The 15,739-nt window shown below is 42.7% G+C and overlaps 1 protein-coding gene across 5 annotated transcripts in view; it reads left to right on the forward strand.

The window, feature by feature from the left end:
* sema4d (sema domain, immunoglobulin domain (Ig), transmembrane domain (TM) and short cytoplasmic domain, (semaphorin) 4D) overlaps positions 1-8,137 on the forward strand; it is a 58,518-nt gene extending 50,381 nt beyond the window's left edge. For 2 of the 5 annotated variants that reach the window (XM_083794413.1, XM_083794415.1), the window contains 2 exons: positions 50-96; positions 704-4,005. In XM_083794413.1, coding sequence (XP_083650539.1) covers positions 50-96; positions 704-1,734 — 1,078 coding nt within the window. In that variant the 3' untranslated portion in view covers positions 1,735-4,005. Of the gene's footprint in view, positions 1-49; positions 97-703; positions 4,240-5,365; positions 5,579-6,198; positions 6,291-6,445 lie in introns of those variants that run through there. The other 3 variants (XR_014571027.1, XM_083794416.1, XM_083794414.1) reach the window with 3 other exon arrangements.
* Positions 8,138-15,739: the final 7,602 nt, after the last annotated feature.

Consider the following 15,739-nt stretch of genomic DNA (forward strand, 5'->3'; position numbering starts at 1 on the left):
TGTGCGTGTTTTAGACACTTGTGTACATAATGCATATTTGTTTTACCAGGAGTCTACTCCAGAGTCTTAATGGCGATGCCGAAGGCTGTCCAACAGGTATAGTGTGCAACATGTCATTCTGTCTCACTGTTGGAGCCCGACCCATATTGGTAATGGTCTAGTCTAGGTCTCTCAATGTTGGGCTCTGACATCGGTCGGGATCATCATTGACAAGATTTTTTTTTTGTTGCTTAACCCATTAAGACGGAGAAAGCATCTGTGTCATTCTTAACCACTTTATACTTTGGCCATTCAAAAATAGCAGATCTACAAGCTCATATAGCATCACTTGCTATTTTTGACAATTTGTGCAAATCTTTAACTCAAATCCTTGCTTCTGGGCGTGTCTGGACAAAGTATTTTGGGGGGTCGGCGGCCTGACATGCCTGAAGAAGGCATGACAAAAGCTTGCTAAATGAAAGCTTTTTAATCATATAAATAAAAATATCCGATTGATTTGAGTGTGCGGAGCCTCCCTTTACTTTTTTACTTAATTGTGATTCCAACACCTCATGGCTGATGAGCCAGCGAAAAGGTTTTGAGCACCGCTGATAAACATACGTTTTTCAGAAAACTGTTAGGATTTAGATCAGCCTCAGGTCTAAATATGTTAAATGAAATGACGGCCTTCGAAAATGGTGTTTTCCTCCTGTGTATCCCCCAGTGCCAGTCCTGTCTGTGCAGGACTACAAGCATGTCACCGTGAAGCCAGGGAGTTCCGCTGAGCTGCCGTGTCTGGTGCGCTCTAACCTAGCCCAGCTGATATGGAAGTCCAATGGCTCAGCGCTGACCGAGGCCTCTCGCTTCCACCTCATAGGGGAGGCTGGCCTCCTCATCTACAGCGTGGCTCCGGAGGACCAGGGCCTCTATGAGTGCTGGTCCCTGGAGTGGAGCCCTGCCTCCGGGAAGAACTTTAGCCGCCTCCAAGCTGGATACTCTCTATCTCTGGAGGCCCCACCCAGACCGCCGTATCAGGCCGGTCGCACCGTGACCAACCGCGGCACCAATCTCGGCCAGAAGGAGACGGAAAGCCCCCGGTCCTCTGAAGGTAACGGTAACACAGCCAAACCTCCACTAACTTCGGCCCGCACCCCTCCCAGCCCCTCGGCCACAAACCTCTTCACGTCCCCGGCTCAAACTGACTTGTCACTAACCCCACCCGCCAGTACTACCATCAGGTTACAGCCTAATCACCTCCCCCCGAATCCCAACGTTCCCCGGCCAGAGACCCTGGACCCGTCAGCGGAGTTTTTGCAGTACAACAATAGCTCGGCCCTCCTCGCCCTCTTCCTCCTCTTCTTCCTCCTCTTCCTGGCTGCGCTGGCGTACAACTGCTACATGCAGTACCTCCCGGCACCCTGCCTGCGGCTGCGAGCGGCCCTCCTGGGCAGCCACAAGAACCCCATCCAGCCCGAGTACCGGTCCTGTGAGTCGGGCTTGACGACAGAGCAAGCCGTGACGGAAAAACTGAACCTCACGGAACAGCGCCCGACCCAGAACGGCAGCAAGGTCACCCCGAATAATCAGCTGCGTGCGCTGCGCGACACCGGGTACGAGACCGAACCGGAGTGTGGAAACGGAAGGATCCCCTCTCACAGTTTCCCCGACGACAGTCCATACAAGGAGAAACCATTTGACGTAGATTGTGAATCTCAACCGATTGAGTTTGCCGATGCCGATGAGCCTTGCTGCTAGTGAGAAACCATAGATTTGGCTGTTATTTCCCTCAACCCAGAAACTTAGGGAATACTACGCTATTGTTGCCTCACAGTACATAGTATGTTCTATTTACAGTGCCAGATGAGGATACGTTTATTTCAAATTTATGGTCGTGCATCAGACTCCAGAGATTGGATTTATTTTCTGATGCAAAGGGCTACAAAGTATTTATCAAGGCAACTCATGAATGTGGTAACTCTCTGTGCATAGTCCAGCAGAAAAGAAAAGTAAATAAGCTATTTTAAATTTCCAAATTGGAAACATTGTTTACCAAATTGGTAAGTTACCCTGATGTTCTCCAAATTGGATCCACGTTACCTTTTTGTACAGTGTGAGATTGGGGTGGGGGGTGTGTGATTTTGTTAAATTCATGTATTTTATTAGTTTGTTTTTATTATTTTGCAATTTGGGCTAGTGGATGTAGTTACATTTCTCAGGGAAGGTTTGCTCAGTACGCTGTCATTATACTACCTAGCTTTGTGTACAATCTTCACACCTCTAGCACGTACGTGGTCTGTGGACTATGGATGTTCCACCTCTTGCAGTGAGGTACTGTACTAGGACCAGCGAAGATACAAAGGAAGAAAAAGAACAAAACTGGTCGGCGGTACAGTAATTTTTATGTTTATGAAGACTTTATGCTGTATTCTCCTACGTGAGATTGGGTGGATTTCTTTTTCCTTTTTTTTACCGAATCATACGTCTGGAGGAAGAGGAAGATGATATTCGCACAAAGGTGTTGTCAATCAGAACTTCAGAACCCTATTATTGCTTAGACGGCACCAATCAACCCTACAGTGGGGTGAGGGGACTCGGTGGTAGGAGGGAGGTGGGAACTTTGACTCACAAAATGGGGAAGAATGCTGGAAGATTTCAAACCACTGTCTGAACTGTGTAGATGTGACCGGAGTCGCACAATCTTTTTTTGTTTTGTTTTTCACCCTATGATGGTACAAAGTCACTTCAAAGTCACTTATTTTTTTGTTTTGTTTTTCACCCTGATGGTACAAAGTCACTTCTGCCCCCCAGGGCCATATTAACCTCTACTACTCTGGCTGACAATAACCCATTAATGTACAGAAATACGCTGATTGATTATCCTTTTTTTTCCCTTTGGTCTTCAAATGAGCCCTGAAAACAATCTTTTACCATGTTTTCATTTCCAATTTTCAATTTAATTCAGCTTTAAATTCTAGATTGTCCTCCCCAGAGCATGATTAGTTAAAGTATGAATCTCACATCTGTGGTAACATTCTCATTTTATTGATAGCATACAGTACTGTATATAGTTATGATGATCCCCATTGTGGCTTGTTCTTTTATGGCACACGCCTGCAAGCTTACAACGTGTTGCACATTGCGACGTGTTGTGAGCATGTGGAACGCCACGATGCGCAACCAAGTACTGTTTAAATCAGGCATTGGAACTAGAGGTCTACACAGGTCAACCCGAAACTGGAAACCCGAGGGTCTACCCGAGACTGGAGCGGATCAGGGTAAAACAATATTTACTTTCTCTCAGGTACGGGTCAGATCTATTTTAATTGCTGCGGTGTCTCGAGTAAGACTCTGACCCCATCTGCTTTAATCTGCTTCGGTATAATTACATTCTAAAATCCATATTGTCTGTTTGGTTTGAATGACGTTTACAGACGATTGAAACTCAGCCAATCTCAGTGCAGTGCGTTTGCCTGAACACCATGGAAATTTTCCATATAGTGAGATTAAACCCAAACTACGAGAGATATAGTGTGCAAAAGCCACCAGGATCGTCATCTGTAGTGGATATTATCGAAGGGCACAGTAAGAACGTTAGCTAAATGTACTCTCTGCAATGCACTACTGCAGATTTGATGCAACCAAGACAGGCAAGTCTCAGCGGTGAAACGAGCATTGTTCTGCATTGTCTTGCTGAAAATATCATTTCGGTGTACGTAAAATGTAGCCTGCTTCGGGTCCTGTATGTTTGGGTCGAGACCCATTAAGGTCCGCTTGGAACCGGGTATGGTTATTCTTGGGTCTGTTTCGGACAGTGTTCGCTCATTCTCGGGTCATTTCGGAACCATTTTGTCAGCACGGGTCCAGCGTTTCGGTCCTGTGCAGACCTCTAATTACCTTTTTTGTTATCCTTCCTTGTGTGCTTTTCACGTCAAACCCTTTTCTTCCTCGACTTTCCTCAGTTCTTACCGTTTCTCCATCACTCCCTCCCTCCCTGCCATGTGCTCCCTTCTCCCCTCACAGCCTCCTCTTCCAGTGCATCCTCCTCCTCCTCCCATTCCTCATCTGGAAGTAGTACTACTCCCTCTGTCCTCCCTTGCCCCTCCTCTCCTCTTTCCGTTGCCACCTCTTCCTCCGCCGGGCCTCGCGGCGCTGTGCAGGGCCAGAGGGAGGCAGAGGTGAGACTATTGCCCCCCCTGCTGAAGGATCAGGCCTGGGGGGTTCACGCCCAGGAGGCCTTCCTGCTCTTCTGCCTGGCCTTGGGTGAGTGGTGCCTGTGACACTGACTCACCCCCACCCAAAACCCTTCTTCAGGAACTCACACTGCCTGGTTTTGCCTGTCAGTCACGCTTTCTCTTTTTATTCCTCTATATCTGTCTTCCCCTTTTTTCCCATTCTCTCTCTGCCCCCTCTTTCCCCCTTCTCTCTCTATCTCCTCCTTTTCCTCTCTCGCGCTCTCTTTGTGCACCTGGCATGTGGCTACAATATTACCTGACATCACTTTCCTACCCCCAACCTAACCTGCATAGATATCCCCCCCCCCCCCCACCCTGTGTGTGTGTGTGTGTGTGTGTGTGCGTGTGCGCGTGCACGCGCGTGCGTGCGTGCGTGCATGTGCAATGTTTTTCAAAACAAAACTGCCTTTTTACTGTTACAATTGGTGTACCTTAACTTTAGGCCCATTTGGACTATACCTAAACTGTATATGAGGCTAATCTCAATAAATTGGAGTTTACTTTTTTTAAACTAAAAACCTCTCAGACATGTGGTTTCATGTCTCACATGCCTCAGTTCCATGGTACTGAATTTTGTTTTTATAACTGGAAAATCTGACCTGATATATGAGATATTTATAAGTAGGTACTTCTCAAGCAGTGTCAAGAACGATGTTTTTGTAGAAATATTGTAGGTTAAATGTGTAACTTGGATTTTCTTTGCCTGTAAACAAATGTAAATATATTTGTATATATTGGGAAATACTTTCAAGATGTACATACTATTCTCAAACATTTTGGGGTTAGGGGAGGTTAAATAAATCTTGATTTCAAATGTTATCAATGCTGGTGCCTATTTATTCAGTTGTGTTACGTCATCATTTTTATTACTGGCATCAACAACGATAGAAACATTTAGAATGAAAGAAAACCTTTTTAGGGTAAGTTTCTTTTTTTAAATATATAAATAACTGATGAATTATGTGTTGAGCTGCAAATTCCGTACTACTTAAACCCTCTGTACTTGATAAAACAGACCTGTAAAGAGCACATTTGGTACGATCATACTTCACTCTACACAATTCGATTCGCCAAAAATAGCAGATTTACAAGCTCACTCACAATTGTGAACTTCTTGTAGATCGGCTATTTTTGGTCCCATTCTGTCCTCTTAGGTCCTAGTGATGTCCACATTCACTGGCTAGTAAACGGACACGGTCTCGATGGCCCCGTCATGGAGCACCGACGGCAGATGGGCCATGGGGAGGCGCTAGTGAGCAGCTGGCTCAGGGAGGGGCCGCTGATTAAGGACGCCCGTTACCACTGTATCGCTGAAGCCAGCGTAGGACGTGACGTCTCTGAGGTCGATCTGCACCTCACTATTGGAGGTAGATGATTAATCATCACCTGATTCATCAACAGATGTAGCATGCCTAAATCTGTATCGGTGATTGGTTTGGGTGAAAAGGTCCATTTGTACCAATTGAAACCAATTGAAAAATAGCAAAATATAATTCAGGATTTCAATTCAAATAATAGCAAAAATTGCCGATCTACAAGCTCAAAACGCGTCACTGCGACGTATTTTGAGCTTGTAGATTGGCTATTTTTGCTACGACAATATGTAATGTGGCCCTCTGGAGTGAGTGGAAATAATTTGTGGCCCTCTCCGTCATCAAAGTTGCCCACCTGTTTTCTATTTAAGAGAAAGTGAAATGCTAAGACAAACGTTACAGTCATCAGTTACACTGATCGCATTGTCCCAGAGCTTTACACTTGTGCACTTTTTGTCATCTTTGAGTAGACTTGAGTCATCGTTCTTCAACTTCTTGCAACTCTTTTTCCACTCTTTTTTCCTCCATATTTTTGAGACTATAGCGCCCCTGCAATCAACTTTGAATTGAGGATAAATTATTGTTTTCCCTGAACCTTTGCTGTTTTGCCATGACTCCTGACATGACATTGTTAGGTATGTTTTATATGCATAAAGCCTCTTATCAATTAACAGATGAGGAGAGCATTCCATCCAGAGATTTGAACCAGTGGAGGAGTGCACTCACTGAACACGAACAGCTGCTAAAACAATGGGAAAAGGCCTGGGTATGTTCATATTCTGACTGCGTGATCTGATTTTAAGGTTTAAGATGGAGCCAAATTGACACAGTGCACAGATTTTGTCTCAAGCATATCTCAAAAATGAGGTGTGTGTGTGTGCACACGAGTGAAATATAGACTGTGTTTAATTCTCTCCACAGGAAAGCTGTGATAGAAATGGAGCTCTCTGAAGATGTCATGACGCATCACTGATCCTGGCTGTATTTGGTTCTGAACCCGGTTCTCCACCAAAGTGGACCAGGCCTTAAGACACCACAGATGTCACATGTGAATGTCATGTGATGTCACAGTGCCATTTCTTAGATGGAGGTTTGAGGAGGACTCTTCAAGCTAAGTACTTCATGCCTTCTGTCAGGCTCACCTGGTGGGCAAGACGAGACTTGACTCCTCCCTACTCCAAGAAGAAGGTGACAGGGCCGGGTGGTTGTCTTTGTTTGAGGGATGGCAGACTAGACGCTGGCAAAATAAAAAGTGACTGCACTTACTGTAAGCCTGATTGCAAAAAAATGCAAAAAGAATTGCTCATCTACAAGCTCACAACGCATTGTGATGTGATGCGTTGTGAGCTGGTAGATCTGACTTTTTTTCTGCCTGTAATGACACGCCCAAATAAAGAGGCCAGTTTTAAAGTGAAGAGAATGAAGTGTCAATCTAAAATCAGATCTGCAAAAATTCTAAAAAACATTCAAAGGTAGACGAGCTATGAATAAAAGACCGGAATTTTTAGGTTAAAAGCCTCTATGTGATGGCATGCATGTGTGCCTTCTAACATAATGCACTTGTCCCGATGCCAAAAAGACATTTCTTTAAAGGATCCCTGGCTAATAAGCCTTATACTGTATGCATTAATACATTATAATTTCCCTCTATAAACACAGTTTAAAACACCTTAAATTATAATTATTATAATATATTATTTGCAAAATAGTTCATCTTTGAAAGATGTCATTTGTCCATCTCTGGTCCTGCAATATGGAATGCAATGCATGTACTACTAATAAAAACGTGCTCTTAGGAAGTATTATTACGTTGTTTTTAGTTATAATATCCATTCTCCAAGTGGCTGGACCACACAACTTGTGATATATGTTGTCTCCCTTAAGTAAAAGAGGAACTATTTCTAAATAGATAAAAAAATGCTGAAAAATAATAAAGTTATAGAGCTCAATTGTAATGTATTAAGGCAAATCAGGCTTATTAGCCCATTTAAAGTCATTCACATGGAACCGCAGTACAATGTAAACGGGTACAATTTGTACTTTTAATGTCAATATGGTCTGTTACCATAATAGTTTGTAGAATCCACCATTACGAGTGTTGGTGAGATTTAGGTAAAGGACTTAAAAGCATATTGACTATAATATGATTGTCCCTCAGATTTTTTTTTTTTTTTTTTTTTTTTAAGAAACTGGGGCATTAGTCACAGTAAATTCCAACTATTTCCAACTTTTGCATTAAGCACAAACACGAGATGGTATTCGGATTTAGTTCATGCTACACAAACTACACATTGCAAAGGATTGTTTTCTGTCTCCTAATAGAGGGTATGCGCATGCATAAAGTGAGTGGCAAATTGAGTGGCAAAGTGAGTTTAACGTTATTTAACGTTGTTTAATGCAATCAGATAGGACTTTTCTGTTTGGATGTATGCGCTGTCAAGGCCATAAAGTAGTTTCTTGCCACTCATAGGCATACTGTAACTTCCGGGTATTATGATGATATCACGTGCATACACTCTAGTCCATTTCCTCTAATATCTTTCTGTATAGTCTAAGTTTACCCTCTGTCTCGGACAGTTTAGCAAAAAATAAACAGAGGTGTTTTCTTTTTTCTTTTCTTTTTTGCTTGATTGTTTTTTGTCTCTTGCACTGATCTCTGGGTCTATACAAGGTTATTAAATGAATGGTTATTTTTGTTTTTATTTGGCTTTTTCCTAAACATGCTGGCAAATGACATTGAACATTGCCCCAGGCAGCCGCCTATGGGAGCCCCAGCCGTCCAGCCCTGTTGTGATACAGTGTAGTGTCTACAGAACATGATACATGCAAGATAGAGCACCTAGGGAACAGCACCCTCTTGTGACTAAAAGGACAAAAAACAAACCATGTACAGTATTCTCCTTGTTGCAAAGGTGTTACTGAAGTGGACAGACTCTGCCCGCTATTTTAATGGAATTATACTCCACTCTGCCCGGCAGAGTGGAGTATAATTCCATTAAAATAAACATTGAAGCTCATTTGCTAAAAGTAGTTAAATGGATCAAATGCACACGTGTTTACTGTACCGCTAATAATATAAATGAAAAGGGGAACAAAATGTAAACATGAAATCAAGGCAAGGATTTGCCATAAAGCTTCTAGCACAGGCCCTTAACAGAATTAGAATTAGTGTGAACCTCGGAGCACACATCTCCGCCAGACTGTGTTGACTACCCAGGGCCTGCAAACTTTGGGAGGCAGCCATGGAGTCATAGCAGATGTTACTCAAATGACCCCAGTCCCAGGGCCCAGTCAGAGATAATATGCACTGATTTGTGAGTTTTGGATCTGTAGGAGGAGTAGTAGCAAAAGCACATATTTTCCATGCCCTAAACTTGCCTAAAGGTTCACTTTGTAACTTTTTTATAATGAATGTAATGTAAGTGTGTCCAATCTGTATGGCAGAGTATGTTAATACAATATAACTTATCCAATTGGGGTGGTTGTATTTTGTCTCCCTGCTATTCTATTGAGACATACTGTAGATTGCGTCAAAGTCATGTCTCACATCGACACAGGATCTGACATGAGGTCAAAGGTCATGTCTCACCTAGACAGGATCTGACGCCACGTTTGACCTGATGGTGAATTTATCCCCAGAGCAAGCAGGCCGGCTCTAATTAGCTCAATAGTCAAAATCTCAGCACATGCACAGGAAACTAAGTTAAAATCCGGGATAAAAGAGGAAAGTTACATAGTGCTGCTTTGATATTTAACATGTTTACTTGATTTATATATTTTTTGCTATATGCTATTCATCAGTTGTGTAGCTCAGGGGTTCTCCACCTGGGGGTCTCAACCCCTCGGGGGGTTTCCAAATTATTTTGGGGGGGGTCCCCAGATTATTTAAAAAAAAGACAAAAAATATATACCGGTATGTATATGTGTGTATATGTGTGTGTGTATATATATATATGTATATATATATATATATATATATATATATATATATATATACACACACACATATAGGTGTGTGTGTGTGTGTGTGTCAGGCAGATGCCTGAGGAAGGTTGAAGGATCGAATCGTTGCATTTTGGACAATGAATAAAAAGCTCTTGAACCAGCAAGTAACAGTGTGCGGGTCTCCCTCCTTCTCTACGTGTTTGCAGTCTGCTGCTTTGTCGCCGACGCACCTGTTGTTATTCTGGCTGGGCTGTTTAGGGTGGTCTGATGAGCTACTGTACTTTAGTTTCCACTAGATGGCAGCAGAGACGGGCTCATCAATTTTATTAAAGCGTTAAATCACAAGTTGTCTCAAGACACTAGATGTAGAGCAAAGGACCGACAGAGACCCCAGAATGGTAAGTTCACTCAACTTCACTCCCCGTCAATGAAATGTTTCTTTTATACGAATGTTGTGCAGATTAGCTAAAACTGATCATTCATTTCATGAGCTTTGGTTAGCTTGGTTTGTAGGCTACAAAGTCAGGCTAATTGTTTTCCCCTATTTCCAATCAACGTGATAATTAAGTAAACAGGCTACTGGCTTTAGTTTGCCCTCATTTGTGGTAGAGAGGTGCGGGAGGCAGAGCTAGGAGACAGCCCACTTTGAACACAAATACCGGTATTTAGGCTAGCTGTTTTACAGCTATTGACCATTAGTAGGCCTACCATGATGTCACCAAATCAAATGCAAGCTATATGGGACCTCAGTGTCTCGCTCCCACTTTTCATCAAATATTTTTACATTTTCCAAAAATAAACTCTTTTCCAGACATAGCAGAAATAACAGAAAATAGCAGACCTATACAAGCTCACAACGCATTGCATGTGAAATTGTGAACCACGTGATGTAGATATGCTTTTCACTATTATTAGAAAGGCTGCTTAAAGTGGTTAAGTCATCATGTACTTTTTCATTTCCTAGAAATGTAGCAGAGTCAAAAGTACAATATTTGTCTTTGAAATGTATAGTCCAGCATCTCTGTGCAGTATTTTGATGGAGTTGTGCAGTTTATGATAAAAGCATGAGGACTTATTTCAGGTGCAGGTTGAGTTGCTACTGACATTATAGGAGGTGGGCTTTCTGACCTTTGACTCATCCCTTTCAAGCACAGTGTTTGACTTCACTGGCCACTGCAGGGAACTGTGGGGGTGAAACTTTGGTCTTTTGACACCCGATTAGGTTCAGGGTTTTTTTTTTTTGTGACATTGTTGCTGTGGCAGTTGATCTCCTTAATTACTGCGAGTGGTGGCACACTCTGGGTTTCTGGGGCATTGTATCTTTGTGGTATCCTGCCAGTGTTTCTCCACACGTAGATGCCTCCTCTCTGGGTGTCTCTCTCTAAGTCTCGCTGTTCACCTCATGCAGGACTTCAAGGTGTTTACCTTTGCACAGGCTACATGGCTTCATGAGATCACACTGGGCAGCTAGGTGTGATCTACTGTACCAGCGCCAGCACTTCTTGGTTCGAATCCATTCTGTGATCTATTATTTCGTGAGTCTCTTAAATCTCTTCACTGACTGAGGAAGTGTTTGTTATTTTCACAGAATGGACAGTAGGCATTAGCTTTCCCGGGTCTCTTCAGGTGGGGCTGCTACCTTGCACTAAGCTCCGTCTTCGGCACCATGCAGAACTGTGGCATATCTGCCCATTTTCTGAGGTAACCAATGTTTTGGCTCATTACTAGGGAGCTGCACATTGAAGTCGTGGCACCAGGACTTGTGCTTCAACCACTCCGAGAGCTCCAACAGGGTGTAGGTTGCTCCTGGACCGCAGAGCATCGTGTGGGGGAAGTAGGCTCTTATCTCCCCCTGGGCCTATAGGGTTGTTAGCATGCCTACCAGCGACTACTTGAAGCGCAAACTTTTCAAAGGATGCCTTTTCGCCTCGACGGATGTCGGCTGCCTCCATGATACTGGCTATTTTCCGTAATGCTAATTGGTGGGGCTGTCCAAACTTGTCGTTTAGCACCACCATGGTGTCAACTATGACTTGATACGTGAACCGCTGGGTGGTGTTGGATGGCAGCAGGTTTTCGAGTGATAATTTTAGGCGGGGGAACTCACTTGGGTCTCTGTTGGTGAAGTCGGGGATGGTAGGTTGTGGCCCCCTATATTGCTGCAGCTGCTCTACTGTGTTATCTTGTGCGGGGTACAAGGGTTGGTATTCTGGGCCTGGCCACGGATACTGACAGTTCAGGTGCAGAGCTGGTTTACAAGCAGGATGGGGGTCTGATGAGCACGGACTCACTTGACTCTCACATGTCACAGTTTGAAAACATGTACAGTACTAGATAGATAGATGGATAGATACTTTATTTGTCCTTTCGGAAATGTGTTTTGTGCACAGCAGTCATCAGGATATACATAAAACATGCAAACAAACAGATCACACAGTACATAGACAATAAATAAAGTTATAGTTCCAAGAGGCATCACATCACACTTTATGCACGGAACTGAGATGGGGCCTGCTTGTTCATAAGCCCTATACTTATGGGAACAAACGATCTTGAGGCCCTAGCCTGCAGGGAAGGTACCATATATGTACTGTCGCCCTGATGGTTAAAGATGGTATTGGTTGTGTAACGGGTGTGTGTTGTCCCTAGTAATAGCTTTCCCCTTCCTGAGTACCCGGGTCTCATACATTGAGGTCATACTCTCAAATCGTACCCCAGCTATTTTACTGGACACGCTGATGATTTTATGGAGTTTGTTCTTATTAACAAATGATAATGAGCCATACCATGAAACAAAACAAAATGTCAATGCACTCTCCACAAAGGATCGATGAAAAAGTGCCATGATATTTTTTTCAACGTTATACTGTCTCAGTCTGCGCATAAAATGCAGCCTCTGCTGACCTTTCTTGTAGATGGAATGAGTGTTGGAATTCCATGTCAGCTTGGAATCAATCGTTGTACCCAAGTACTTATATTCGTCCACAATCACTACCCCATCCCCACCAATGACTATTTCCTGGTGTGCATGGGCACCAGTCCTAAGGTCCAATATGACCTCCTTAGTTTTTTTTTATATTAAGCTGGAGGAAGTTACTCCTGCACCAACCGGCAAACTCGTCCACTGTTCTTCTATAGCTTATCTCATCATCCTCAATCAGACCAACAATAGCTGTGTCGTCTGCGAATTTAACAATACAGCAACTACATCACTACTACATGTATGTAATACATCAATTTTACACATTTTGATCGTTTTTATCTAGCATGATGTAAAGTAGCACTGTATCCTTGAAAATTTACGATTAGTCACCAGAATAAAGATTGTAGCTGGTCTAGAAGAACTTGAGTAGCAGGTGGTGTCCATTTTGAAATATGGCTGCAATGGTCTCCGTACAAATGGTAGATGATGGATGGAGCCTGTACACCACAGGTAAAAAACCACTTTCTTTATTGTCAATAAAGAAAGTATTTTTGTACCTGTGGTGTGCAGGCTCCATCCATCATCTGCTGAAGTTTCTTTAGCCCAGCACCCAGCCTGTCGATGTGTGTATTCTACGTCCGCTCAGTACAAATGGTACAACTGTATTCCTCATCCCTGAAAATGTAGGATTTGTCACCAGAATCAAGATCCTAGGTGGTCTAGAACCTGAGTTTGTAAAATAACAAATAATAGCAGGTGGTGGCCATTTTAGAGAATAGCTACCATGGTTACCACGGGACAAATCTGCGATGGCTCTATAGCAAAAAATGTTCCTTATGGCATGCATGGTCTTAATTGTGTGTCAAATTTCATGCTTTTATTGTAAAGTGCGTGTGGACGCTGCAAGTATCCAAAAATACAACCCAAACACTCAAGTAAAGTAGCCAGCAGATACTCTGGAAAAGTATGTGGGCCATCCATACATCCATCTTCAACCGCTTATCCGTAGTCGGATCACGGAGGCAACAGCTCCACCTGAGAGCTCCAGACTTCCCTCTCCTATCCTCCTATCCTATCTAGAGCAACATTAATTAAGTAGGCCTACTCCGGGAAATGTACTTTCTTACTGTCCACCACTACAGGAAATAAACTTGTACCCAAGCTGTTCCCTAGCAACGCAGTTCCACAGACATGGTCTATTTTTATATTTTTTATTTCATGAAGCACTGGTTTGAAAATAATTCTGTTTTAGATTTCTTTCTTTCTTTTTATGTTACCTGGCAACAAGTGAGTGGTGTCTGGATGCTCACTCCTTCAAAAACATAATTTTCTTTATCACATCGTTGCTGCCCGTCGATTTCAACTTTTTATGTTTTGTTGTAAAGTAATGACCTACTACATCATACAAGAGTCTGACACAAAAGTAGTGAAAACGGCACACACACACACACACACACACACACACACACACCAAAATAATAGTTTGTTTAAACAAAATTGTAACGTTTCTCCTTTTCTCTTTCAGGTTTCAACACAAAGTCTCTTCTCCTTCCTTTCCTGTAGGTGGCGTGGAGGAGTAGTCTTGGTCTCTGGACCTCGTGGCCAGACTTCAACGGTAGGTACTTTTTCACTCAGGTAGGTAGATTTAGCTGTAGGGATTTCCGACAGGTGAGTATGGTTTTAGCATAGGATTTCTCCCCCCCTTTAGGTGCCGCTAGGTACAGTATAACAATCAAGCTTGTGAATAACAGTCTCTCTAAATAAGGATGGGAAGGCAGTAAAGCAGTAAGTATTTCTACTCAGCCTGGGTACTTCTACTCGGTGGCTGTGTACTGGGGCAGTAGTAATACACATTTTCTATTAATCCCTTTTCTCCTTTGTGGTATTAATCACTTTTATTAATCACTTTTATATATACCTTTTATAGGTTACACGCTCGTTTGAACGTGCCAGGTAGAGTATGTCCGGTGGAAGCCTGGGAGGATGAAAGGACAACAGGAAGTATTTATATTTCACTGGGGTTACATACGTGAAATGGATTGGTTCTCGACTTACCGCCCAACATGCCCGGTATATGCGCTGCCCACCTCCCGGAGAATGGATCTGAACTGAGGCAGAGAGAGATGGCTTTATACTGTGGGTACTCCCTAGCAGGTGAACACAGGTGCGGCGCATCCCAGCTGAACGAGTAGGTAACGAGGTATGTATTTTCCCTTTATGACCGCGCCTATTACCATCGAGACGCTTTAAAAAGAATATATATATATATATATATATATATTACATACATACATAAAGTGGGTACCCCAACACTAACAAACATCTGGCTTGCACTGGAGCTTCTTGGAGCTCTTAGTAGCAACCTCATACAATCCTAACAGTCATTATTAGCCTAGTACTGGCTTGTTTGTAGCGACACCACAGGTGGGAAGTATCCAGAGATTTAAAGAGTGAAATCTTCACCGGTACTGAACACATGCTAAATTTGCGCACGGCATGTTTCCTTGAGCATACAGCTTCTGACGCAGTTTATATATGTCCTTGTCACAAGAGCGGTAATTTGAGATGATATGCCAAAATATTTAATCTCACTAGAGAGAGAGAGAAAACACAGCTCTGTTGACACCTTTATTTTATTCCTATTTATATTAAATATGTATTTGTACATACTTGTACCACTTTTGCTTTGGCAACGTATGTTTTATCATGCCAATAAAGCTGATTTGAATTGAATTGAGAGAGCAAGAATATATTAATATACCTATAGATGTCAGTATATTTTTATGTCTGCCAGATCATTGAACAATATATCAGGTTTTCGCCATACATTAATAAAGCATAACCAACTACCGGTAGATGAACGTATAAATGACCATTCATATGATTGCTGAAAAACTGTTCATAATGCTGTCACATGATGAAAAGGAGGGGTGTGCTTGTGCATGCAACACATTTGACAACCTTTGATATTCTTGAAACTTTGTTATTTCTCGTTATCTCAAAGTGGCAAGACATCTCTCATGGCTATCTCAAAATGTAAAATCTAAAGGTACGCTCTATGTAGCGTTCATGTAGCAATATAAAAGCTGTGAACACAATGTGCACCTGCATTTGGAATGGTCTCTTCCACTATTCTGCTAGCCTTCCCTGAATGAGTCATCCAGCCGGCTTCTCATTGGATAAGACCATTCCATCCCTAGGGATTGCCTTGCAGAGGCAGAAAGGCCTTGCTCTCCATTCACAGAAACATTGCTATGCCAACCAGCTATTTCATTCACATAAAAGACTAATATCATATTTATTGTCCTCAACTCTTTTTTTTTAAATCTTTTACCTTAAAAAAAACA

Source organism: Protomyctophum parallelum (genome assembly GCF_964188405.1).
Source record: "Protomyctophum parallelum genome assembly, chromosome: 21".
In the NCBI taxonomy this organism is placed as follows: Eukaryota; Metazoa; Chordata; class Actinopteri; order Myctophiformes; family Myctophidae; genus Protomyctophum; species Protomyctophum parallelum.